General features: G+C 45.7%; 1 protein-coding gene across 1 annotated transcript in view; it reads left to right on the top strand.

Annotated features, from left to right (window-relative positions):
• LOC107114176 (transcription intermediary factor 1-alpha-like) overlaps positions 1 to 25,227 on the top strand; it is a 69,091-nt gene extending 43,864 nt beyond the window's left edge. The window contains exons 8-20 of the mRNA XM_015415614.1: positions 1,185 to 1,331; positions 2,632 to 2,749; positions 3,488 to 3,765; positions 4,509 to 4,676; positions 6,776 to 6,949; positions 8,212 to 8,347; positions 11,324 to 11,393; positions 15,333 to 15,501; positions 15,889 to 16,181; positions 17,894 to 18,029; positions 19,403 to 19,477; positions 21,411 to 21,560; positions 25,024 to 25,227. Coding sequence (XP_015271100.1) covers positions 1,185 to 1,331; positions 2,632 to 2,749; positions 3,488 to 3,765; positions 4,509 to 4,676; positions 6,776 to 6,949; positions 8,212 to 8,347; positions 11,324 to 11,393; positions 15,333 to 15,501; positions 15,889 to 16,181; positions 17,894 to 18,029; positions 19,403 to 19,477; positions 21,411 to 21,560; positions 25,024 to 25,227 — 2,118 coding nt within the window. The remainder of the gene's footprint in view (positions 1 to 1,184; positions 1,332 to 2,631; positions 2,750 to 3,487; positions 3,766 to 4,508; positions 4,677 to 6,775; positions 6,950 to 8,211; positions 8,348 to 11,323; positions 11,394 to 15,332; positions 15,502 to 15,888; positions 16,182 to 17,893; positions 18,030 to 19,402; positions 19,478 to 21,410; positions 21,561 to 25,023) is intronic.
• The last annotated feature ends 2,143 nt before the right edge of the window (positions 25,228 to 27,370 follow it).

Below are 27,370 nucleotides of genomic sequence, written 5' to 3' on the forward strand. Positions count from 1 at the left end.
GCCGGGACCATTGGGGGTGGGGTGTGTGGCCTCATGACACACTTCCGGTGATGTCAGGGGGTGTGGCCTTATGACACACTTCCGGTTATGTCAGGGGGTGTGGCATTTGCTAATGAGTTATGCTAATGAGTTCCCCTAGCTCTTTTCCTACGAAACGACCCCTGGACGAGACTCACAACTATTCGTCTCGTATGCTTCTCCACGGCTGGGTACTCGCATCACAGCTCAGCGCCTTTTGAAGTGGATTGTAGGTCTCATCCATCTATGTTACCTACTCGTTGGACGGCCATTGCCTGGCCCTATCAGGGCTCATTCTACCAGGGCTGTCGCGACTTCCACTGTCTTCCTTCAGGGAGTACCCTTACCGGACATTTGTAAAGCCGCTACCTGGGCTACCCCAACACCTTCATCAGGCACTACGCCCTAGACGTCCAAACAAACACCAATACCAACATGGGACGTCGCATTCTATCTTCGGCTACGCAGTAAAATACCTGCCAGCACCCTCCTCCAGGTAGGCTACGGCTCGCTAATCTCCCCTGGGTGTGCAACACAGAGACCCAGCTGAAAATAAGCAGGTTGCTTACCAGTAACTGGTGATCTTCGAGTGGTCATCTGTGCATTCATACCACCCACCCTCCTTCCCCGCTGCTGTCAGCTTCTACATTTTTCATAGGGGTTGATTCGCGGCGGTTCGAAGGAACTGGCGGGATGTCCGCGCCTACCCCACTGGGCATGCGTGGTGGGGTTCCTGCGCATGCCCGAGGTCTGGGCGCAAAAATCCGTTAAGAGCTTGCTACAATGCCGATTGATCCAGCGCGTGCGCACTAGATCCCATGGGTGTGACTGCACAGATGACCACTCGAAGATCATCAGTTACAGGTAAGCAACCTGTTTTTCTCTCATCCAAATACTAACCAGGGTTGACCCTGTCTAGCTTGAAGACTTGAGAAGATTGGGCTAGCCTGGGCCATCCAGGTTGAATATTAAGAAGTAATAAAAAGTGAATGACTCTTTTGTGTTTGATCATTTGAAACGGAGATTCACCCAAGCAGCATGTCTTGAGTTAGAGGCTTGTTGTCACTTTTGGGAATTCATCAGGAATTTATCGGGGGGGGGGGGGGGGGGGGACCAACCGTTCAGTCCACAACAAAAGCTCAAGACTTTGTTTTTCTGCCTTGCAGTGTCTTGGTAAGGAACACTGGATGAAGCTCCTGCAGCAACAAGAAGAAGTGGCTCGGCTTTCTAGGCAGCTGGACCATGTCATCAGCTTTGCAAAGTGGGCTGTTTCCAGTGGCAGCAGCACAGCTTTGTTGTACAGCAAACGGCTGGTAAGAACAGAGCAGTATTCCCCTTCTTCCTGGGCTGGCCATAGTCATGGCAAGTTGATCACATTTTGAGAGCCTGTCAGTACTAAAGGACAATGATGCAGTTAGCAAAATGCAGAAAAACAGGGCCAGGCGAAAGCCCTGTCTCTGTAGCTGTTGATAGTTGGACCATCAGAATTAGGTCAAAAGCTACTAAGTGTTGTTGAGACGAGCATTATGAATGTGACGGTCATGTTTGGAAATACAAGTATAAATACGTTTGCCCATGAGTTCAGCTGTGGTTTCTTGAAAGAGGTCGTGGATTTGCTGCCTCATAATGTGAAGAGCATTGAATCATAGAGTCATAGAATCACAGTTGGAAGAGACCTCCAAGGTCATCTAGTCCAACCCCCTGCACAATGCAGGACAATTCACAAATACCAGCCCCCTCCACACCCGTAGTGACCACTGTTCCATGCCCAGAACAGCATCCCAGAACAGCATAATCATGTCAGAGTAACTAATTCACAGTATAACATTCTGGAGCTTTCTGCACTAGGAATGTATGTTACATTGGTCATTGTAGCCTGTTATAGATTTTTTTAAATAACTGTTTATTAAATTTTGAACTTCATCGTAATACATTAAGTACAGAGAAATAACATTAATTGTAGCCTGTTATAGATGACCACCCCCACCAGTATGCTGATCCTGCCTTTGCCTGATCATCTGTAAAGTGCATCCATGCAGAGACACCCCCCTCCCCTGATCAGCAGTACTGCCTTCAGAACATTGCTGATCATGGGGAGGGGGTACATTCAGATGACCAGGCAATTGCTCAGGGGCTGGTGGCGGGGCCAACGCACTCATGTCCGCTCTCCCTCCCGACACGGGGGAACACACGGGAGAGGGTTGCTGTCTGTATCAGGCTAGTGTGTATGTGCGTGTGCATACTCTCCCTCCCGTTATTGTTCTTTAGTGAGTTTTAGGTAGTTCATTTACATATGACCTTATTGTGCTAGTGTACAAGTCTGAAAATATTGCTACTGGCTAACTGGGGATTCTGCTGCCTCTTCATATTTCAAACAGAACGGGCTTTTAAAAGTATGTGACATACATTCTGGCAACTGGGCAATGATATGCTATGAAAAGAGTTAATTCAGTGAGAAACTAATTTTTTTCACACAGTAAAACTAAAAACAAATTAAGATACTTTGAAGGAAAAGGTTAGGTTGTTTGTTTATAGATTTTCCCAACTGTTTACTGGCCTATGGAAGATCATTGAAATTTCAGCACTAATGCAGCATTCTTTGCTTTGTTCTAGATTACTTTTCGGTTGCGATGCCTCCTTAGAGCGAGGTGTGATGCCCTACCAAAGTCTAACACCACCATTCAGTTTCGCTGTGATCCTAGCTTCTGGGCCCAAAATCTCCTCAATTTAGGTATGACAAACTTCCTCTTTCCAGCTTTGTTACCGGTGAAACCATTGATGTTAACAAATACGTCTGTCATCTGAACAGTCCGTCATTGATTTCTTTTAAGTGTCCTGGGAATGGTTGGAGAACTCTAATAAGTGTTAGTGTCTTGCTTCTGATATCCTCCTCAGAACAATGGTGCATGCTTTCAGTTTTTGCGTTACGCTCCTTACCAATAGGCTTGATTTGTTTGTAGCCGGCCCACTGGTCAGGGTGATTTCCTACCCTGTAATTAATTTCTGTGTAGGAAATCGTGTGCCTGTGTGTACACAGAATGCACAAATTGCTGTATACCCATGAGGCAAGATGTCCCAATTGGTTGCAGTTTTCCAGAGCGTTCACATGGTTACGTCCATACATAGTACATGCACCTTCTTATGTGGAAGTGGTTGCATCCTGGAAATCCGCCATCTGAAATCAATTATGAGTAGCAGAATAAGGGGAAGTTTTTCAGATACTTTTTTTTAAAACAAATATCTCTTCAGTCCCTGATTATTAGTGTTGCCAGTCTCAGGAAGTGAATAGAGGCATGTTTAGACAAACCTAGCTTCACAGCATCAGATAAGTCTTTAGATTAGAAATCTGGCAAGGACACCGATGCCGGTTTGTCAAAGAGCATTGCATTGCCTAATGGCAAAAAAAAGAAAACGGTATAAATAGTGCAAACCTTAATTTGTAAATAATGAGTAAATTATTTTTATCCAGGTTCTCTGGTAATTGAAGATAATGAAACCCCACCACACGTGCCTAAAAGCCCTGTGATGGAACCAGACACACAGCCACAAAGTGGCTTCAAACCTTCAGATCAACTGTCCAAGTTCCCAGCACAGAGCAGTTTAGCTCAACTGAGACTCCAGCACACGCTGCAGCAGCAGGCCCCGGCTCAGAGGCAGCGGCAGGCTCGACGGAGGTCAGGTCCGGAGGGTCTCCCAAACCCTAGAATTGCAGGGCCCATGCACCAGACTCCTCCTCTACCACCTCAGGTAAATTAGGGCAAGGCCACAGAGGAGAGGACACCTGTGCTCGGTTCAGAGGGAGAGCTGAAGCCGGCCAATTGGTGTGCTGAGGCATTATCTGAATCATGGATTTTATGCTTCTAGGAGAGTTGTATGAAGGCCGTATTATTTAATCACAGAATCATAGAAGTTGGAAGGGACCTCCAGGGTCATCTAGTCCAACCCCCTGCACAATGCAGGAAACTCACAAATACCTCCCCCCCCCACACCCCCCGGTGACCCCTACTCTATACCCAGAAGATGGCAAAAAACCTCCAGGATCACTGGCCAAACTGGCCTGGAGCGCTTCCTGACCCCAAAGTGGTGATCAGCATTTCCCTGGGCATGTAAGAAATGGCCATGAGAACTAAGCACTGATGCAACCCTCCCTGCCCTCCCTCTCATGATCTGCCTGACTGTTCACAGAATGAGCATTACTGTCAGATGGCCATCTAGCCTCTGTTTGAAAACCACCAAAGAAGGTTTAATCACCAGTGTTTAAAGTTCAGCGCCCTCTTTAGAATTTGTAGATGCTGTTAAGGGTATCTTTTGTCATACTGCTGCGTAGCTTTGCCTCATTGGCTAAGCAACTTATGAAACTGTTATTGGGGCGACATTGTGCTCTGTTGAGGGCAAATCACACAGTTCTGTAAATCATTACAACTCGTGAGGTTTCAATGACCATCTTGGGAAATACTTAACTAGCTGATGAGGTTGCCTCGTCTTTCCAGCAGCCCCCTCCGCTTTTGGTGAGCTTTCAGAATCACAACCCCAAATCGAATGGCTCAGTTCCTCTTAGCCAGCCAGCGAGAGTTCCACAAAACCAGAATGTGCCACATCTAGCTGGCAGGCCCAATCCACTACAGATGGCGTTCTTGGCCCAGCAGGCTATTAAACAGGTAAACTGTTCATAACATTTGTAATCCCTCCTCCATAACTGTACATAATTGCTATGGTCAGGCCGCACCTGGACGACTGTGTCCAGTTTGGGGCATCACATTTTAGGAAGGATGTTGACAAGCTCGAGCGTGTCCAGAAGAGGGCAACCAGGATGGTGAGAGGGTTGGAATCCAAGTCTTATGAGGAAAGGCTGAAAGAGTTGGGTATGTTTAGCCTGGGAAACAGAAGGCTTAGAGGGGACATGATTGCAGTCTTCAAGTATTTGAAGGGCTGTCATGTAGAAGATGGAGCGGATCTATTCTCTCTTGCTCCGGATTGCAAGACTAGATCTAATGGGTGGAAATCACAAGGGAGTCGATACCGGCTAAATATCAGGAGAAGCTTCCTAACTGTCAGAGTGGTTGAGCAGTGGAACAGTCTGCCTCAGGAGGTGGCGGATGCTCCTTCGCTGGACGTTTTCAAGCGGAGGCTGGACGACCATCTTTTGGGTATGTTGTAGGGCTCTTTTTCGGCTATGCTCCTGCAGAGTGCAGAGGGTTGGATTAGATGACCTGCAAGATCCCTTCCAACTCTGACATTCTAGGATTCTAAGTTTGGACTCATAATGGTTGAAGAGGGGTTGGTGATGGAGAGTGCCGTCATGTCACAGCTGACTTGCAGTAACCCTGTAGGGCAGGGGTGTCAAACATAAGGCCTGGGGGCCGAAACTGACCCGTCCAGGGCTCTTATGCGGCCCGCGAGCAACTGGTGCCAAAGAGGGAGTGCTGGGGGGGAGCCACTCCATTGTGGCTTCAGCACGGCAGAACAATCTCTTTTGCAGCAGTGAAGCATCATGGGAGAAGCATCTGCCCAGTGTTACATTGCTGCCTCTCCAGTCTGCCTATGTGGGATTTCCTCTGCACCCCCCTCCCAGCCCATGTGGCCTTGCAGTGAGGACACACCAGTGAGGATACACCAGCTGCTCTCCTTCATACAGTTTCTATCTCCGGTACCTGGCATTATGTTTTATGGCACACATGGCCTGGCCCGACAAAGTGACGTTTATGTCAGATCCTGCCCTTGTACCAAATGAGTTCGACACCTCTGCTGTAGGGTTTTCAAGGAAGAGACATTCAGAGGCGATTTGCCTTTGGCCTGCCTCTGGAGAAGGGACTACTAGAGAAGATGGTAGAACTAGGAATACTGTCTATCGTTTCACATCAAACGAAAAGCAGAGAAGAGATCTGTTGACCAAATAAACATGCAGCAAATGTTTGTTGTTGCTGTATAGTCTCTGTGAAGCCAAAAAAGAAAAGGGAACTCAACCCAAAGGCTGAGATTAAAAAACAGCAACGCCAAAAAACACTGGTTAGGGAATGTACAGCTTTAATAAAATCTCCTCAAAATACCTGAGGAATGTGTGGTGTATAAATCTCCCTGACCAAAACTGTGAATAATTTAGATAGTAGTTTGATAAAACATGTTTCAACAAAAATGCCTTCTTCCATGGTCAGTCCACCTATCAGTCAGTTTGAATACAAGAAGGACATCTGTACAATCATATGCAATTCCTTTTTGAATGACCTACTCTAATGATCAGGTAAGGTTCTCAGTGAGCACTAATATTTGTTAAAATAAGTGTCTATTCACAGTGCAGAATCTTCTAACTGACCCAGTTTATCAATAAACAGTATCATAAACCCAATCAATATGTAGCTCATTCTTTAGACTCACACACGCTTTATTCAGGCTTAACAGCCCATAAGCCAGACACCAAGGAAAAAAGTTAAGACTTAAAAGCAACAGCAAAGAAGAATGTAACGACGTCAACTGCGCAGGCTTTACAGAAGTCTCTCAGAAACAGTCTTCATTTATGGGTATCAGAAGTGGCTGAATATTTCAGCAACCATTCCACAAGAAATTTCTCCCTGGCAGCAGTGTGTTTGGAACAATAAAAGAAAACATGCAGTAACTAATCAACCATTAACAACAAAAATGTTCTGAAGGAATCCCAGCAAAACGCCCCTTCATCTGTGCTATAGGTAGCACGTCACACACACACACAGAGACTTCTAGCAAGAAATGGTTTGTGCTTAACATGTTTCCTGTTCTTTTGTAGTGGCAAATCCACGGTGGACAAGTTTCTGTTGCTACCTCAAATTCCAGCAGTACTTCATCAACTGCCTCCAGTCCTGTTAGTGCCGTTGGATACGATGAAAAAACGTTTGCTCTACCTGTGATAGATCTGACCGCAGCAATGAGTGATTCCTATATACTACCTTCTCTTCCTGATGTAAGATGGATATTTTGCCTTCTTAGAAGGTGTATTACTTTTGGTGAATATGTATTGCATTGGTAGATCTAGAACTGGACAGCTTATCTGTGTTTTGTTTTGTTTTTAAGGCCAGCCCCAAACACGTATCATTTTCCTAGTTTGTCTTGTACTATCAGTTACTTCTGGGGAGGTTTTAAGGGTTTGTGTTAGTACTGTGAACAACCAGTTGATCCTTATTTCCTCCTTTCTGAGAACAGAAAAGTACACGGTTTTATATGGCTTTTTTCGAGCTGCATAGCCAATTTTGACCTTAAACTAAGGATTTGATCACACGCACAATTAGCTCCGCCATAGGCATGAATGCCAGGTGGATTTAAGGGGCGTGATCAGACACGAACATCTGGGAAGCGCCCCGCACCTGTCGGGAACCCATTTTGCTCCGCCACAGAAGTGGAGTAAAAAGACAATAGGGAAAGTCCGGTAGCAAACGGGCCACAGATGGAGATTCCCCTGTCTGGTCGCTCCAGCGCGCTCCCATGGCGTTGGGATGGTCTGATCGGGCCATCCCGACTCCGTGCCGTTGTTTTTTCCCCCTTCTCAATATGTGCATCATCACACACTCCATAGGGAGCCCTCAGTGCGGAGATGTGATTCATCGATTCCCCATTTAAGTACATGGGAAACAAACTGCAACAAAAAAATAACACGACTCACCCGTGGTTGCGTCTGATCACGCAGTGGCGGGCTGCCCCCGCAGCTTCCAAGGACGGTGTGATTGCACAACTGCGGGTCGAATTCCTCTGGAGGGAATAGCCTTGTCCCCCCCCCCCCCCCCCCCCCCGCGCGCTTGTGCGCCACCTAACATTTGTCCGTTCCAGAAGAGCATCTCCAAAGGTGGCTCTTTCCTTGTCCCACAGAATTTATTCTTGCCAAGTGTTATGCAAAGATGTGTCTCTCTGGTCTCTAGAGTGAAGTGACAGTAACGATGGCAGTAACTGTGGCAAATAGATACGTTATTGTTTATCTGGCACTATCCATTTTAAACATGTAGAGTATGCGTGATTATTTATTTATTTGTGAATTAGTGACTAAGCATGCATTGTGCCTGGATAGATGAGTGGTATGCTAATTAATTTGTTAATGCTGTAAAGTTATATTGCATTCAGTAGTGTGCTTTGGTAGTCCTAGAGTGAGTGGATGTATTAAAAACCCTGTGTCAGAGCTAAGTGAGGGCATGAATCTGTTCTACCTACCTTAAATGCTTTCATCCTTTTTTAAAGATTGATGGTTCAGGAACTATATCCCTGGACAGCATTGACAGGAGAGGTGGGATTTTGGAGCAGAGCGAATCCAAACCACCTTTACGCAAAACCGTCCGCTCCCCCAATTCGGCAGTGCCATCTCCAGGCCTTCCAGGTAGGGCTTCCTGTGAAGTTTCAGGGTAGAGATCGCCAGGCCCAGAGGCTTAAAAAAAAAGCTCCTTTTGTGGCCAGACTGAGGGTGCGGTCAGACGGTGTGCTGAGAGCGGGTTAAACTGCTCCGGTTCTAACTGGATTGTATTTGATCTGGATAATCGCGATCACACCTCCCTTATCCTGCCTCACCGCGCAGTCACGTCACTCCCCGGCGTCTACACTACCGATGCGCGGGAGCGTGTGTCAGCGGGTTTTTAAATCCCCCCCCCTCAGTTTGTGCATGCACATAGGCGCCCCTCCATAGAAGGGGGGAACTATCATGGCACATGCACAGAACCACCAGGGCGTATTAATCCAACCCCTCCAACAAAAGACTTCCCTTTAAACATTTGACCCGAAAATGGCCTCCGTTAGATCCCGAACTCATCTAAACGCTAAAACAGGTGACCGTTTAAATGTCGGTTTTCTAAACACGGTGGCAAAGTTCCGCCTATGCGCGCACCGCCGACGCATTGAAAAAATGGCGGGCGAAAAGCAGAAGCCTCGGGCAGCTTTCGAGCGGGGAGGGGGTTTAAACCGGAAGTGGCTCGACACCACAGGAACGATCAGATGTCAGAAAAGTGTGGCTAGAACCGGAGAATCAGGAAAATACCACTTGGGGACCTGGTAACAAAATACTCCGTTTTAAAGGGGGTTTGAGCCGGAAAGCGAAGGCTGGGGACGGTGCGCAGATGTTGGGTGTGTGAACGTGGATATAAAACCCGTTACTGAAGGGTGCCGAAAGCGGACTAAACGGCCCATCTGACCTCACCCTGAGGGTGCAGAGGTGTGATGCATCTGCCCTGGATGAGTTCAGCACTTTATTAGACAGCTGGCTGTCAGCCACCGGCTGTGCTCTCTTTGTTTTTTCTGTTCCATTGAAGACCCCTTGGAGATTAAATCCAAACCCTCAAGAAGCAAGTGGGTGCCAGGAAACACATCAGCTGGAACTGCTGTGTTAGATGTACAGCTTGAATTCCAGTCCCCTGATTTGTAATGTCAATTTGGCCATGCAAGAGAACAGTCCTCACCTCTATCCAGAGATGTCCCTCATGCACCTTCCCTCTGTCTTTCGTAGGGCAGGAGGACTGGCACACAGAGAATCTTTTATTTCCCTTGGTTTATATTTCTTCTTAAAGGGATGTTTCGGCAGTTATTACAGTTGCATCTGCTAACGTATGATCCCCTGTCTTTTGGGCCCCCAGAAAATGGTCCGGGTTAGAGTCAAAACAGCCACACAACACAACACAACAGACCTTTATTGGCATAACAACAGCAGCAGCCTTAGGTACAGAGGCAGTAGGCACGCAAAACAGTTAATTCACTACCCCTTCTGCCGAAAAAGAACTCCTTCTATACGCTCTGTAAAGGAAGTTTGCCACCTCTTCGATGGTATCAGCTCTGTTTGAGGCTAGAAGGTTCATTATCTTTACTTTCCTCAGATTTGCCCTCCAGAGTCAAAACAGTCATCAATATTTCGTGGGAAAGGTGGTGGAGCATCAGAGCAAAAAAAAAAAAAAGGTCAAATCTGTTGCTCCGGGGCATAGTTTGTTTTTCATGGTCATCCCCACAACACTTTGGGGCAAAAAAAGGTCACTCCTACTCTGCTTGGATGTAGGCTTTGGATTGCATTCTCCAGGGCTACTCATGTGCTTTGATTTGCCCATTCCTAAAATATTTTCCCTTTAAGAACTAGGCCAGCATTAAAAGACTTTCAGAGCCAAACCACACCTTAGGTGCAGGCAAGGGACAGCCTGTGGCTGCTGACACCATTTTAGAGGAGAATTTAATGTTTAAATGCCGCAAGGCCCCTATCCAGACTGGGCACGCGGCGCAGTGGCACCATGCACTCTTCTCCCTCCTTGTGCCTTTGAAGGTGCTGAAACAGCCTCTCTGCAGCTTCCTGGGGAGGGGTGGAGGGACAAGTTTGCCTGGTGCCGCCACATCCTGTGCCCGATCCAGATTGAGGCCTCCCGGCAACTCTTAAGCAGCTAAATGCTCCTCTAAAACGGTGTCAGTGGCCGTCAGTCAAACGATGAAAGATAACATCAAGGCTTGTAGCTTAGAGAGCTTAGATGCTGAGAAGTCACAGCTGTTCTGTTGCCACAGATTGCTGCTGTAGCCCCTGCTTTGTCCTGTGCACCTGCAGAGGGATATCAGTCTGGTCAGGGGTCATTTCATAGAAAAGGAGGTGCGGGAGCTCATTTGCACAATTCATTTGCATATGCCACACCCCCTGACAAAGGGCAGGCATGCAAGCATGCCTGGGTTCCCTGCCTGATCTTCTCCAGGTACCCCGCGGGTGCTTCCCATCTGGGGAAGGGAAAGAAAGGCATTTAAATCCCCCCACTTCCCCGAGTTTCTCCCCAAAAGCGGAGAGGCTCAGGGGAAAGGGGGGGCATGTCTTCCCATCTCCACTTCCCCTCCCCAGCCAACCTGCTGTGGCAGACTGACTGGAGAAGGGAAGGGCAGGCAGGCAGACATCCCTGGCATGTTTAGAATGCCTTTCTTTCTTTTCCCCAGATGGGAAAGGGAAAATCCCCCCAGGCAGCAGGGGGGCTCTGCAGGCCTTCCTTGGCCTGTCCACCTCGGCAGGCAGGCCAGGAAAGGCGGTGGGGGGTCCTGCCCCTGAGCTCCTTACTTTCCGGTGCATTCTGGCAGGAAATGACCCCTGAGTCTGGTGTTCTTTGTGAGGCTGTAAGCCAGTAGCCAGGGCTCACACCTCCAGCAAGCTCTGGCTTTTACAGCTGTAACTGCAAAGGGAGGGGCATAGCCTTCAGTTGAACTCCTGCCATGTGAGTCCATTCCCCGGTCTCCCACTGTTAAAATAAAAACAGTTTTGAACTGTATCTTTCGATCAAGATGTTAGATGCTTTAAAACATAACAGAATGCATACAGCAAGACTAGTTTCTAATTTCTTTTTCATTGATGACTTAGGGCCGGTTATTTGTGGCACCCACCCTCCAGTTCGTTCACCCAGTACCTCCAGCGTCAGGAGCCAAAGCAGGTAAGTAGACCATCTAGGAAAGGAAGCCCCCAAATAGCGTATTATCCAATGAAAGAGTTGTCCATTGGGAATATGGAGCCCTGACTCTGATTTTTATGGAGGGAAATATCTGTCCCTTCTGAGTTTGCTGTAAAAACGATCAGCAATTAAAAGGGGCGACTCTGCAGTGCCTTTGTTAGTTTGACAGGAATTTTATCGACTTGTTAATCCTCCCATGCTTTCCATAGGAGTTGTTATTGTGTTCATTAATATGCAGTGAGTCCGTGCAATTGCATCTGTATGCTATCAGCAGAATCAATGTGGTGCACGGTGCTGGAGGAAGAAATGCCGAGATGTATTGTGTAGGCTTGGGAGAGAAGGTGGCATGGTACAGCCCGATCTTGGCCCTGGATAGTACTTGGATTGGGGACCACCAAGGAGGACTGCCAAGGAAGGCAATGGCCAGCCACCTCTGTTTCTCACTTGCCTTGAAAGCCCCTGGCTGGGGTTGCCGTGTGACTTGATGGCACTTTACACACACTTTGTGTTGGCTTAACTTGAGGTGGTGGTCAAGGAGTGGCATAAATTCACTATTACTTAGTAATGGAAAAGGTGATGCACAGCAGTGGCAGTCGGAGGTTTTGTCCAAGCCAATAAGAAGATATTAAATGCATTTTAATTAGGACTTTTGAGAAAGCTAGGAGGCAGAGAAAGCTAGGAGCCAGTTTGGTGTAATGGTTAGGAGCACAGACTCTAATCTGGGAGAACCGGGTTTGATTCCCCACCCCTCCACATGCAGCTGCTGGTGAGACCTTGGGTCAGTTGTAAGTTCTCTCAGAGCTGTTCCCTCACGAGCAGTCCTCAAAAGAGCTCTCTCAGCCCCACCTACCTTACAGGATGTCTGTTGTGGGAGAGGATAGGAGTTTGTAAGCCGCTCTGAGACTCCTTCGGGTAGTGAAGGGTGGGGTATAAATCCAATCTCCTCCTCTTCTTCCTCTTCTTCTGATCCACTCACTCATCAGTTTTTGTGACAAATTAAATTTTTTAAAAATGGACAGTAACCAAAGGATTAGCTTTGTAAATTATTACCAGTGGCTCAAGTAAGGTTCAAGTGAGTTTTGCGTCTCTTGAGGAGAATCTCCCAGAACATTAATGGAAAGATGAAATATATTGGTTAGAAAGAGCAGATGTATAAATGCCAGAAAATTAGGACATATGACTGCATGAAGATTGATTCACCTAAGCAAAATGAAAAGTAGATATTAACAGGTTAAGTCAGAGGACTTTTTTGTCGTCGTGACATTTTGAAGGCGAACTGATCTAATGGGCATAAATTTGAAAATTTCCTTGATGCACAGACTGCAGATTAATGTCTTACTTCTTTGGTGTACAAATACTTGTTCCCCCGACACGCTTTGCCTTCTTGTCTGTTGGTCAAAGAATTGTAGGAGGAACGCTACTCTATGGTATTAGCTAAGGCTCCATGACCCTGGGCTTGGCGGAATCCTCTTTACATGTCTCTGATGCTATAATAGTAATGTTAGTAGTACATTTACTGCAGTTAGTGCAATAGTTAGAGTGTTGGACTAGGATCTGAGAGACCCAGGTTCAAACCCGCACTCTGCCATGGAAGCTTGCTGGGTGACCTTGGGCCAGTCACACTCAGCCTGACCTACCATACAGGGTTGTTGTACAGGATAAGCTGGAAGAGAGGAGAATGGTGTGAGCGGCTTTGGGGAGAAAAGTGGGCTCTAAATGAAATAAATAGCATAGTTGAAACTTGTGGGAAAGTTTTTATGTTTCTGTTGTGATTTATCTTAAAAAAAAAAACAATTCCAAAATAGCATTTACTCACTGGAAGGTAGAAAAACTGTAGGATGAAGGACTCCGTTCTCCATCAGTGAAGGAAGGTATCCTTGCTCTGTGGGGCAGGGCCTATGTAAATTTTTTGCAAAGATTTCCACTAACCTGAAGAAGCGGACCCCACTCCCCCAGTTCATGCCCTGTCTGCTCCCTGGACAGATGAGCTTCAGTAGCTCTCTTGCTTTGTTTAGGAACAAGCGGGAGAAAATACCAAAGGAACAGAAGAAATCGACAGCAGCCTTCACTGCCTCCTGCCCGTTAGCAGTGGTGAAAGGGGCAAAGGAAAACCTTGCGGAAGAACATCTCAGCCTCATGGCAGCAGTCACTCCCTTCTACATGCCATGTTGGTAGACCTCATTACCAGGGCTATTTTTGGGCAGGAACGCACAGGAACGGAGTTCCGGCTGGCTCCCAAGTTGGCCACGCCCAGCAGGAACTCATTAGCATAATAGGCCACACCCAACAGCAGGAACTCATTAGGATTGGCTACATTAGGGGTGTGTGGCCTAACATGCAAAGGAGTTCCTGCTACCAAAAAAGCCCCGGGTCTTGACAACAAGCAAGGTAAACAGAATAAGAAGCAAAAGGTGGGTGTGGCTGAATGACCACACTTCTGGTAACATGGGTGTGTGGCCTAATAGGCTAATGAGCTGTGCTGTCAGGGCTGTGGCCTAATATGCTAATGCGTTTCTGCTGTTGGGTGTGGCCTATTATGCTAATGAGTTCCTGCTGGGCTTCTTCTACAAAAAAAGCCTTGCTAATTACCTTGACATGTGTGCTGGGTTCCATGATCTCTTACCTAGAAACTGTGCCATGGGCCCAATTCCACTCTTGTCCCCTTCAGTGGCTTCTGCTGCCTTATCAAGAGAACATGTTTCAGCATCATCACTTGGACATATCTGTTCCTCCCAGCATACTCCGCTTCTTCCAGTGATGGCTCCAGGGCTCCTATCTCAGGGAAGGCAACCTGTCATTGGCCATCCAGAGGAACTGAGAGGATGCTGGACTAGATGGACAATTGGTCTGATCCAGGGCTCTTCTTGAGTTCTTATGAGCTCAAGAACTTCAGGGTGTCTACAGCCTGAAGGCAGACTGGCTCAGTCAGCAGGACCTGGATCCAGGAGAGTACGCTCTGTCAGTCCAAGGGTCTTGTGCAGTGACCAGTAGGACGGGCCTCCCCTGCCTGGATTTCTTTGCATGCCCAATCAAGAAGGTGCCAAGATTCCTTTCCAGATTTCTGTTGGAGAGGAAGACACTCTCTCAGCCACCCAGCAAAAAGAACTCTTTTACGTTTTTCCCAGCACAATCTAATCAGAGCAATCTACAGAGCATGAAGAGAAGTGGCAGAGGTTGTCTTCATTAAATCCCACTGGCCAAGGAGGCCACAACAAGAAAACAAGCGCATTTGCAGCAGCTGTACCAGAGGTCCACTTCCTTCAGGATGGTCTTGGCCACTGCCTCAGACTCAACAGTCTTTGATGCCTGGTGGCAGCCTTCTCATTGGTTCTCCATCCCATCACAGGAAAACCTCTCATCTCTGTTCTTCCCACCCAGGATAATAGAGCTTTTCAGTATTTCATGGAAGGATATCTTCCTTCACTGATGGAGAACAAAACATTGGACTTACCATGAGGATTTCATCTCATCAGTAGATTGGAAGATATCCTTCCCCACCCTGGTTGGCAGAGGAGGAACTGGAGAGGAACTCCCTACGTTAACATGGAGACTGTCAGGGGTGTCTCTGTCTTGCATTCTGTTTCACAGTATCTCCAGTTACAGGTCTCCAGGGAGAAGTCAGTCTTCATCTATGAGAGATGGATCAGTCTTCCTCAGACACGAATGGCATAAGGGGATCAAGCACCTCCTCAGGATAGTGGAAGCCTTTGCAAAAAAATTACATATGCCCTGCCCATGGAGCAAGAAGTAGGCGCAATCCACCCAAAGATAACTTCCAATCCACTGAAGTCCAGTGTTTCATTCTCATAAACTTCCCACTCATATCTGAGAACTGTGTTGTCCTTGAGAAGATCGAGGTCATGTTAAAACCATCTTTGCTTGTTCTTTCCTCTTTTCCCCCACTGTGTCTTTCTTGTGTAGCTCTGGCTCCTCTAGCAGACTGCCGGTTGCTGATTCAACCCAGAAAGTCCCAGTAGTTATGTTGGGGCCCATCAGAATAAAGCAAGAGTCCGGTATGCCAAGTGAGAGCTATGGTTTCCCAGTTGTCACCGTGAAGCAAGACACAGATGAAGAATCCCGGAGTCAAAACGTAGGAGGGTAATTTTGATTTATTGGGAAAGTAGCGAAATTGCTAACATTTTGCTTCAAAGCTAGAAGTCTGGAGGGAATTCTTCATATGTATTGATCTCTGAGCAGTCGTCTAGGACTTGCGCTATGCATTTATTTAGTTTGTACATTTAAAAGAAACCTCTTCTGCACTCAAGATCTGAATGTCTGCATTTGATAGCCAGAGAGAGATTGTAAGCAGTTTCTAAAGTTGTACATCAAACCAAATAAAGCGGTTGATTCCATTGGGCATATTGTAACTTTTTATTGTAAAGAAGACATTCTGATTTTTTTTTTTAAACTCGTGTATAGAAAAAAGTAGTGTAACATTTTTCTGAAACTGGACTCTGCTTTTTCCTCTTCCCCGCAGACCAGTTTTTCAAGGAATTTAGCTACCTCACTGCTGTTGGATAACAATCAAAATCACTGCTCTGAAGAAGCAGTCTTGGGAACCGTAGCTCCAGGCTGTGCAGATGACCAGCAGTCCAGTGGCAGGGGAACATGGACTGGGACAGTTCATACTGAAGATGGTAGAAAAGATGATGACCCCAATGAGGACTGGTGTGCAGTGTGTCAGAACGGAGGAGAGCTATTGTGTTGTGACAGGTGTCCTAAAGTGTTCCACCTTTCCTGCCATGTTCCTGTGCTCAGGAGTTTCCCAAGGTACAAAGCACATGAAACTATGGGGAGGGCTCAGACATCTCATTCTTGGGGTGTCTTCTTTTAAAACTCTTTGTAGACGAAAGTGCTTTGTTTCAAGAGCAGAAGTGCCAAACAGTATAGATCAGTGCTTCCCTACCTGTAGGTTGTGGAGCCTCTGAAAGTGCGTTGCGAGCCAGCCCTCCCTAATGGCTGCCCCACGCCAGTTTGGTGTAGTGGTTAAGTGCGCGGAATCTAATCTGGGAGAACCGGGTTTGATTCCCCACTCCTCCACTTGCACCTGGCTGTATGACCTTGGGCAAGCCACAGTTCTGTCAGAGCTGTTCTTGAAAAAAAGAGCAGTTTCTGTCAGAGCTCTCTCAGCCCCACCTGCCTCACAGGGTGTCTGTTGTGGGGAGGGCAAGGGGAAGGAGGTTGTAAGATGCTCTGAGACTCCTTTGGGTAGTGAAGGGCTGGGTATAAATTCAATCCTCCTCCTCCTCTTCCTCTTCTTCTTTCCATTGCTCTCTTTTATGTCTTGGAAACCAAGGTCTGACTCTGAAGTCTGAAAAAAGTATTATGCATATAAGTGGGGGGTGGGTTTCCAATGCAAATACATGTTGCTCAGGTAAAAGATTTCCTGATGGTCACTAGAGTGAGGGATTAGAAGGAGTAATGGAGAAGGAGAGGGTGGTCAAAGGCTGGAACGTCACCTCCATATGCAGAGACTATATATGTCACAATGCCACTTGCTTGGGGTTCATAATGGGGGCAGCTGCACCCTTTGTGCCATGTTTGCTGGTTTCTCAAAAAAGGATCCGTTTAGCAAATGGAACGTTGGGCTAGATGGGTGCCAAGGTCATAGTTTGCCTAGGGTACCAAAAAACCTTGGGCCAGCCCTGGATGGTTCAGCATACCAAGTAAATTTGAACTTGTGGGTCACCATTCCCAAAAGGTTGGGAACTAGGGGTATGCAAAAAAAAAAAAAAAAAAAAAAAAGGTATTTTCTGGGTTTAGATATATTGAACTCAAAAAATATTGTTTTCATATTCCCAAATCCCAGTATCAGTATGGCATTGGGATTCGGGAATTTTTCAGAAAACCGGAAATTTTTTGGCTCCATTATACCCAGTGGGGACTCTTGGTCCCCATAGGGTATAATGGAGAATCGATCCAGGAGTATCTGGGGCTCAGGGGGCCTGTTTTTTGAGGGCACCAAATTTGCAGCATAGCTGCTGGTGCCTTTCCTCAAGCCGTCCCCCCAAGTTTGAAAAAGATTGTACCGGGGGGTCCAAATCTGTGGGCCCCAGAAGAAGTTGCCCCCCATCCTCCATTGCTTTCAATGGAGGAGAGGAAAGGCATTTGAAGAGACTGTGGTCTCTTCAAATGCCTTCTTGGTATAGCTGAGTGCACCCAAATAAAAGCCAACACCCTCCCCAACTTTTTTTTTTTGGGGGGGGGGTCAATTATATCGGTAGCAGAATACAGATCTCTGATCTGCATTCAGCTTAAAAATACCCGGGAAATACCGGTAAAGTATTTTGCCGGGTATTTTTCAGGCTCGGGTAAACCGAATACACACCCTATTGGGAACTACTGGTGTAGGTGACCAGCCATCCAGTGGCAGGGGGAACATGGGTGGGGTGGATGGGTAGGAACATAAATAGGAGCTTTCAGAACTCCGGGATGTGGTGGTGTTGTTGTTAGTATCATCATTATCATTTCCATTAATGCAGTGGAGAGTGGATTTGCACATTCTGCCGTGATTTGTACAGCTCACAAACTGAATATGATTATGATGGCCTAAGTCGTATGTCTGAAGGCAAAAGAAAACTGGATGGCAGTATGGCACTGTCTCCTTCAGATCAGAGGGTGAGAACACAATTGCTTTATGCTCATTTTGCAAATTTTGTGTGTGGGGGGAAGTCAGAAAAGAACATGGTCAGCAGTTGTATGTTGTTGTTTTTTAATAGACACAGAGAATTTGAGAATGCACTCCGGCCATGTACATTATTTTGCAATCTCAATAACTATGATTGAACACACATTACAATCTCATGTTTTGATTGTAATTTCAGTAAAATTTTAAATTCTGGTTTTATGTATTTCATTAATACGATAAGCCGCCTTGAGCTCCATCGGAAGAAAGACGGCTAAGAAATATTTTAAATAAATTAATTAATTCTGTAGTGCATTTTGGTCACCCTTTGATAAACAATGAAATGATTTTAAACTAGTTCTGTCTGAATTAAAGTTGTGCCATTCTCTGACCACCCATTTAAATCCTTTTCTTCTCAGTTTCATTTAAATGAAACAGTTTTTATGAAGATCTATTACTGTGTTTAAAGTGTGGACCATTTCGTTCCACTGCATACATTTTCTTCATAGCTTTAGGAAATAGTCTATTCTTAAGTCAGTTTTCTCAATATATATTGAAAATGTGTTGATATCAAAGATTATTTTCTTTTGGAGGAAGGAGGAGGAGAACCACACAATGTCAGCATTTCAGTTGGGGACAGTGCCTGTGGCGTGCTTGCTTATAGGGGGAGACTGTTTTTCCTTTAAACCACCCTCTGTGTATATAAACTTGGTAGTTTTCTACTGCCACCAGGAATTAAAAATTCCAATTCTCTCTCTTTTGGGAGTATGACCCAGGGTCTGGGCACTTCAGAGGACTATGTGGCCCTGAGGAAGGACTGTACTGATTGCTGGCATATGATTTATTGACTAAAGAACAAAATAGGTTTATGGCTATCTTGAACTGTTTCTGGAAAAAGGAACTTGTAAATATAACTGGCAAGGTGCCACACACAGTCTCTCAGACACCAAAATTCCACACTGGCTTAGTTCTTTGTCTTAGGCACACAAGATAAAACATTTGTCTAACCACACAGTTTACACTCCTTGTTTCTTTGCCATATAGACTCTCTCACAAAACATTGAGAGTCACACAGACCCTCTTCATAGCTCTTCCACACTTCACTTTCCAAAGACCCGTACACAGAACTCCCTGTCATAAAACACACACAGAGAGATTCCTCGCAGAACATCTCCTGCCACACTCTCAGTCATCAGCCAATCACAGCACACTCGTCTCCCTCTATCGCCCTCCTTGCATTACTGCAGTCAAACTAACATTTGAACACCAAAACATGGAATCATTACAGTGCCTGTCACAGAGACTACAAAGCAGTTTTAGCTCTTCTTGTTGGTGTTTTGAGTAACTGATCTCTTCTGTTGTACAGAAGTGTGAAAAATTGCTGCTGTGCCTTTACTGCCATGCGATGAGCCTTGCTTTTCAAGAGCCTGTCCCCCCAACGGTATGGTTGTCACTTTACTATTTGCCATTAGACTTTTGTAATATCAGTTGGCACCTATCATTAGTCAAAATAGTTCTTATCAGAGCTATAAATAATTCCAATAAGCTTAGGGTAAAGAGTTAGGGACTGTAAACTGCACCACTTTATATAGTTCAAACTATCTGTTGTTGTAAGTCGGTCCCTACTGTGTAATTTTTGCATAATTTAATGTGTGTGCTAATACTTAGGCTTTGCTTCACCATAGTTTCTGATTTTTAGTTGGTTCCAGATGTCTCCAAGTCAACTCCTATTGCATTTTCTGTTGGAAGTCCCATCCAGTTGATTGAATTCTGTGTAATTTGCCTTGAGTCCCAGCCAGAAAGGCAGACAAAATAAGTAAATAATAAAAAAAGTAAGAGGGAACATTAATTCTATGTAACATGTCATTGGAATCAGGGCTGGTTTTGTTTTTGCTTTTTTAAAAGTCATTTGTTGAGGCAATAATTCCCTAAGCTGAATATGTGTTTCCCCAAAGACATTCATTGAGGTAGACACCCAGAACTGAATTTCTATTTTTATATCTTTACTGAACGTCACTCAGGTAAATTCTAGAGAGACAATCTGCAGTGCATTTTGTTAACTTGAAGGGCTTTGGGCTAGAGAATTAGTTTTCATACAGATGTGTTCTCATTAAAACTATAGCAGCAACTCCCACAATTACTTAACATAGATCAGTAGAGAGTCCAGCTTGTTTAGCTTGAACTAATAAAGTTACTAAAGGCCAGGGTACCTTTTCTGAAAGGGCAAAACCAGAAACAATAGTGTCATCTCTTTGGTTGTTTATATGCATAAACATAGAAAATAATTAATTTGCGAGTCCAGCTGTGATTTTATAAACTTTTTTTAAACAGTATCGCAGCCATGAAAGAAATCTTTCCATTTTACTCTCGGCTTCCATCTGTGTCTCAAACATGTTTTACTATTATAGTACTTGAGCTTTGTCTGGAGCAGTTCTTTGAGCTATAGGAACCCTTCAGATGTTTGAACAAATGACTCTATAAAAATGCTGTACGTTCTGGAACAGAGGTGTCAAACTCATTTGTAACTAGGGCCGGATCTGACATAAATTTCACTTTGACGGGATGAGCCCGCATGCGGGGAGGGCGGGGTATAAATGAAATTAAATAAATAAATAAATAAATAAATGTGTGCCATAAACGTAATGCCAGGTACCGGAGATAGAAACTGTATAATGGACAGCAGCTGGTGAGCTCCGAGTTGGTGTATCCTCACTGCAAGGCCCCAGGGGCTGGGAAGGGGGTGCAGAGGAAAACCCGTTATGTGCAGACTGGATAGACAATAGTGCAGCACTGGGCAGACGCTTCCATGGTGCTTGACTGCTGCTGCAGATGAGGTTGTTCCACCATGCTGAAGCCACAATAGGAGTGGCTCCACCCACTCCCCCCCCCCCCCCCCCAGACCCCTCTTCCCCCCATCCCTTGCACTAGCTGCTTGCAGGCCGCATAAGAGCCCTGGGTGGGCCGGTTCTGGCCCCTGGGCCTTATGTTTGACACCCCTGTTCTAGAACAAGCAGACCCATAATAGCTCAGCTTATACTTGCCTTCAAGGGCAGGTATAAGATAGAGGCAGTACCTTGTATTGACTCAAGTTCAGTAGCCCCTTAGAGACCAACAGGATTTTGGAGGCATAATTTTTGAGAGTCAAACCTCCCTTCATCAGCTATCTGATGAGGGGCGCTTTTGTTTAGCTATATAGTAGGGAATAGGTATCTAACATGAATGCCTTCCATTTACTGGATTAATAATAGAAATTATGCATTAACAAGAGTCTATTGTTGAAATTCTGAAGTGTAGGTATCCTGTTTCCCAGGAACGAATGTAAAAAAACACATTTGGGTGTTTATTCCTGAGAATATTGATCTATTTCCTTTTAGGTGCCTAACTACTACAAAATAATTAAGAAGCCAATGGACTTGTCAACAATCAAGAATAGACTGCAGGTTCATCACCCATTGTATAGAAAACCAGGAGATGTTGTAGCTGATTTCCGACTGATCTTCCAAAACTGTGCTGCGTTTAATGAGGTTAGGAAATACTGTCATGTGTTCGTGTATATATTCTTCTAGGAAAGCACTGTTTTTTGACAGGAAACCTGATTTTGGAGTCTTACAGTATTTTCAGAGGGATAGGACTTGTTATGAGTAAGTTATAATTACTAGACTCCCTAGACTCCCTAGTTGCCTAGGAGGGATGGCCAATATTGTAACCTAAAACCTTACTCGAAGTATTGGCATCTGGACAGGTGTGAAATCCCGGCGTCAGGATGCTTCCTTGTAATGCTGATGAAGTTGGCCAGTTCCATTGATAACAAAATGTCCATCTGGCAGGAAATTCCAGCTCAGGAACAAAGCAGTTGATGGGTGATACGTGACCACAAGCAGCTTTGCTATGGTGGCTGTTTCTTCCCAAAGTTGTTGTTTCATTGCTAACAGTAATGGAGATTTGTGCTTCTTCACGAGGCTGGGCAACTGTGTTGCTGAAACCTTATTTACATGTAAGGTATGTGCAAGGCACCCTCTATGTGTGTCATCACAACAGGTGACCTAAAGTGTACATTTCTCTGAGCCTATGTGTATATGCACAGTCCATTGTGTAGCAATAAGCAGTCCATAAAACAAATATCAGGCTTGTTCCCTAACACTAGCACACTCAATGCCTGTGATCCTTGGTGGCGGGAGTGCCCTGAAGTAGTAAGCCTCCCTGATCAATAATGACACTCCCCCGCCCCCTAGTCCGGGATTGGTGAAGGACCAAAAACCCAGGAGGAGCTGCTTGGGAGAGAGATACTGTCTCTCCCTCTCGCACCCAGGTCTTGGTCACGCACGCCAGGTCTATATTCTGCTCCTGCAGAAAGTCCCGAAGGACTGCAGTCTTATTATTTATAGACCTGGTGTTACATGGCGCCAATGTCGGGGGGGTCAGTCATCCTAGCCCCCCTGCCTGCAACCTTTGGGATGGGACGTAGCCTAAATGGGGGCCGAGCTAAAATTCTCCGTCCTCTTCCCTTCTCCATGCCTAGTCCCACTGCTGTACGCTGTACTTCCCAGGAGCACTGGTATTGCCTGCCCGGCCATCGTCCATCAGTGGTCTTCGCAGAGCCACAGACCATATAATGGTTGGCTGACCATCGCAGTATGTAATATGAGGGGGGACGGTACTACCCGCAGTTCTCCTAGTGCTACTAGTCCCAATAGTTCACTTTCCCATCCAATAATAACTAATCTATCTCAGTTATCCAATATAACAGCAATCTAAACCTATCCTAACAGCCATTATACCTTTATCCCTCTAACTAATTGGCATAATAACTGGTTCCACTGGCCAGTAACTAATAAATAAAAGCCAGAGGTAATGCAATAAATTATTTCAACTTGTGATCCCCAATTTGTCAGATGGTTAATCACACCTTAATCACCAATAGGATAGTCTAATACTAGTGCATTAATTGCATAACATTAATCACATCAATTCACATTCCAATTAATCACATCAAATTAGGATAATCTACTCAAGATTAATTAATTAATTTCAACATTCCAGGACATCAATTAAATACAATTCATTTATCTAATTTATCTAATCGGGCTAGCAGCACTCTATGAATTAACACTCTGTAAATAATTAGAACCAGCAGCACTCTCTATGGGATAATGTTACTGCAATGTTCTTGTCGCTCCTTGCTGTCTCCTCAGACCAGATGGTCGGCTGTAGTGCAAGCCTCTAAGTCTCCCTGTTCATTTTCACTGCTGCTGTACTGAAGCCTGCCGCCGATGTAGTTCAGCGAAGTTGGATACGGGTGGGCTGATCCGGGGGGGGTGTAAGCTCCCCCAGACTCCCCAGTTGACGCACTGGCTCCACCTCCTCGCCGATGTATACAACCACATCGGCGGTGGTTGAGGGCAGCAGGAGATGGAGCACAGTAACAAGGCATGGCCGTATCGGCCAGCGACAACTGTCGTCGTGAGCGCCCCCAAAATGGTGGTCGCGTTGCGGGAGCAAAGCCGATGGGCACCCACAGCTACCGTACACCCAACTGGCGCTGGCCCGATCCCTGATTCTCCTGGCTCCTGCAGCCTGCTGCTGTTGTACTGCAGCCTACCGCCGATGCAGTTCAGCGAAGTTGGGTGCGGCTGGGCTGATCCCGGGGGGGTGTAAGATCCCCCAGACTTCCCAGTTGATGCGCCGGCTCTGCCTCCTCGCCGATATATACGACTGTGTTGGTGGTGATTGAGGGGAGATGGAACACAGGAGCAAGGCACAACTGTATCGACCAGCAACAACTGTCGTCGTGAGCGCCCCCAAAATGGTGGGGAGCACAACCGATGGGCACCCACAGCTACCACGCGCCTGACTGGCGCCAGCCCGATCACCAGACAAGGACAAGACATCAGTCGACCATCCGTCCTGGATCAGGCTGCTGTGGGGCGTTGAGGGGCTACTCCGAATTCCCCGATGGAGCGGCAGAGGAGATAACTCACGAGTCCAGATATTTTGCTCCCGCATCTCAGTGTGGCATATACAGCTATCCCGGAGCTAACTGCTGGTGGAGAATCTGCTAAAACAATACTCTTAAGCGGAGTCTCTTGCACCAGGTACCGCTCTCGTCGCCATTTACTTCCCTCCCTGGCTTGAGGCTTGCCCCTCAAGGAGGCTCACACCTTACCTTTTCCTCCCCCAGCCAGTGTTCCCTCTAAGTTGAGTTAGTGTGAGCTAGCTCACAGTTTTTTAGCCACCAGCTCACACATTTTTGCCTTAGCTCAGGAAGGAGGGCTCCAGAGCAAACTGATTTATGCAGTAGCCAAATGGCTCGCTCACAACTTTAATGCCAGCAGCTCACAAAGTAGCATTTCTGCTCACAAGACTCCACAGCTTAGAGGGAACATTGCCCCCAGCAGCTGCTTCAAGGTGGGAACCACCTGCCAACCCCAAGCAGCCCTGGGCAAAGGCTTCGCCCCCTTTGCTAAAACAAGAGGCAAGTGCTACAACGGAAACAGCGCTCAGAAGAGCCACGTGTGGCTTTTGAGCCACTGAGCGAGTATCACTGCTGTGAGTTTTTCTGTGTGAAAAAGCTCTTTTAAGACGCCTGAACCAAAAACTGGCTGCCTGAACTGCTTTGAGGCTCCAAAGGCTAAAGTAGTTATTCTTGTACATCCACAGCTGGCTAAAGTAGTCACTCTTGTACGTCAATAGCATTTACAGTACAAACAAATGGATACCATGATCCCTTAGTAGCATGAGTGCTGTTAGTCTTACCCCCCCACACACACACACCCTTTTAAAAAGAGAAATGCACATGTTCCAAATTAAATCTTGTGGTGTTTGGAAAGTTGGGGTAGTGTCTCATGCTAAAGCAGTCTGTTAAAATCATCCTATTGGTTGATTTATGTCAGTGGTGTTTGACCATTACTTTGAAAAGTCTGTTTGTAATATTCCAGTAGTGCAAATGTAAAAACCTGACACATTGGTTGTATTGAATTTCCCCAACAGCCTGATTCAGAAGTGGCAAATGCCGGCATGAAGCTGGAAGCCTACTTTGAGGAACTTCTGAAGAACATTTATGCTGACAAGATATTTCCTGCCCGGCCATATTGCCACGCAAATATCAGTAGTCCAGACTTAATGGACGATTCCGATGATGACTGTGTACGGCCCCGGAAAAAAGCCACAAAGGGGAGGCAGTTTTTGAGATGATGAACTGGTTATATGTACTGCTAAAAAATTTTTTTTACTTGATATTTATCAGCATCCATTTTTTGGAGGAAGTTTGAGATGGCTTCTACATCTGTGACCCTTAACTGAGATTCATACTTCCCTGCTATCAAATTTATCCTTCTCAGAAGCCTGTTATACCACCTCTCTAGAATGACTGTTATTCAAATATTTTATTTTAAGAAGATTTATTAAAAGTTGGAATTGAATTTAATGGGTTTTTCTATTTCAAGAAAATGTGAACTCACCAGATGCAAACATACCAAAGGCGTGACTGACCATAACTTCAGTTGTCTGTACCTGCATCTAACCATTTACCATTGGGGATGGGAAGTGGAGGAGAAAGAACATGATATTGTTGTCCCAAGATACTGATAAGGTACAGTGGAATTGTAACTGCCCCTAGACAGTTACACTTTTGTGTGTAACTTGCACACAAAAGTGTAAGGAATGGAGGAAGTGAATTAAAATACTTTGGAAAGTATTTAAATGTGCCTTATTGTCAACATCTAAAAAGAAATCTTATACCAGTCATTAGTTTCTGACTGCCTAACATTTTGAAACGTTATTTGAGCTTCATAGGCCGTGGTCACACACTTTCAGTGCACTTTCCAACTGGATTTTACTGTGTTACCTGGCAAAATCCAGTTGGAAAGTGCATTGAACGTGGACTTTGTAGTGTGTGTGACCGCTGCCATAGTGTCTTCTACAAAGAGTGATTTCTACCTCATGATCTCTATGTTGTGCCTGTTTGGTAAGCTAGAAGTATACCCTGTTACATTTCTTGAAATAGCAGATTAATTTTTTTTGTATTAAACTGGTTTGAGATCTCCCATTAGAAGAAGAGGAGGAGATTGGATTTATACCCCACCCTTCACTACCCAAAGGAGTCTCCGAGTGGCTTACAATCTCCTTTCCCTTCCCCTCCCCACAACAGACACTTTGTGAGGTGGATGGGGCTGAGAGAGCTCTTTCGAGGACTGCTCCTGAGAGAACTACTCTGAGAGAACCTGTGACTGACCCAGGGTCACCCAGCTGGCTTCATGTGGAGGAGTGGGGAATCAAACCCGGTTCTCCCAGATTAGAGTCCACTTACTTAACCACGACACCAAACTGCACTGGTTCCCTTATGCAAGTAAATAGCATTGCTATTCTTGGCGACACTACAGTTTGATCTCCAGTACAAAAATGTGCCTGAACTTACCACTGTTGCTCTGACCTCAGTTGCTTTTCCGCTCTTCTTTGTCTTGCGTGCAAACCATACTGCCTTCGCTACAATCCAGAGAAATAGAGCAGAGGCACAAAATAAGCATTTCATGTACTGAGTCTCCCTTGAAGTTTTCGTAGGGTTGCCGTCCTCCAGGTGGGACAAACATAAAGAAACACCGTGTTAGAACAAAACACACTCTACTAATATGCACTTGTGTCTTCATATATTGATTTACATACAATAGAGACCCTAGTATATCTTACACACATTCATTATAGTGCAAAAACCTAAAGTCCCATTATATATCTACTAATAGAAAAGTCCACAGCTACAGAGGACCTATTCCAATGCTGTAGACCAGTGATGGCAAACCTTTTAGAGACCGAGTGCCCAAACTGCGACCCAAAACCCACTTATTTATCGCAAAGTGCCAACATGGCAACTTAACCTGAATGCTGAGGTTTTACTTTAGAAAAAACAACTCATACATTAACTTAAGATGATCCAAACAAAGTAAGGAAAGCAATCCCAAATGCTTTCATTTACTTAAAATTATTTGGCAGATAATTTGACACTTTAATGATGGTCTGAGCCTGGCTGGAGGGATGGCACGAGTGCCCACAGAGAGGGCTTTGAGTGCCACCTCTGGCACCTGTGCCATAGGTTCGCCACCACTGCTGTAGACTATCTTGCTCCTGATAAGAGACTGATGGAGGTTGCAACAGTCGTAAAGGATGAGAGATGCAGCAGGCTGTTATGTTCTCCACACAAAGTGATTCAGCTAAGCATCAAGGCAAGCGACACGCCTCCTAGGCAAAAATTGCGCGTTTCAACAGATTCTTCTTCAGGCAGACGTATTTCTCCTGGAACTGAATTACAAATACAATATAACACAATATATATAATAACGGGGGG

The sequence above is a fragment of the Gekko japonicus genome, unplaced genomic scaffold, assembly GCF_001447785.1.
Source record: "Gekko japonicus isolate JY-2015 unplaced genomic scaffold, Gekko_japonicus_V1.1 scaffold2761, whole genome shotgun sequence".
Taxonomy (NCBI): domain Eukaryota; kingdom Metazoa; phylum Chordata; class Lepidosauria; order Squamata; family Gekkonidae; genus Gekko; species Gekko japonicus.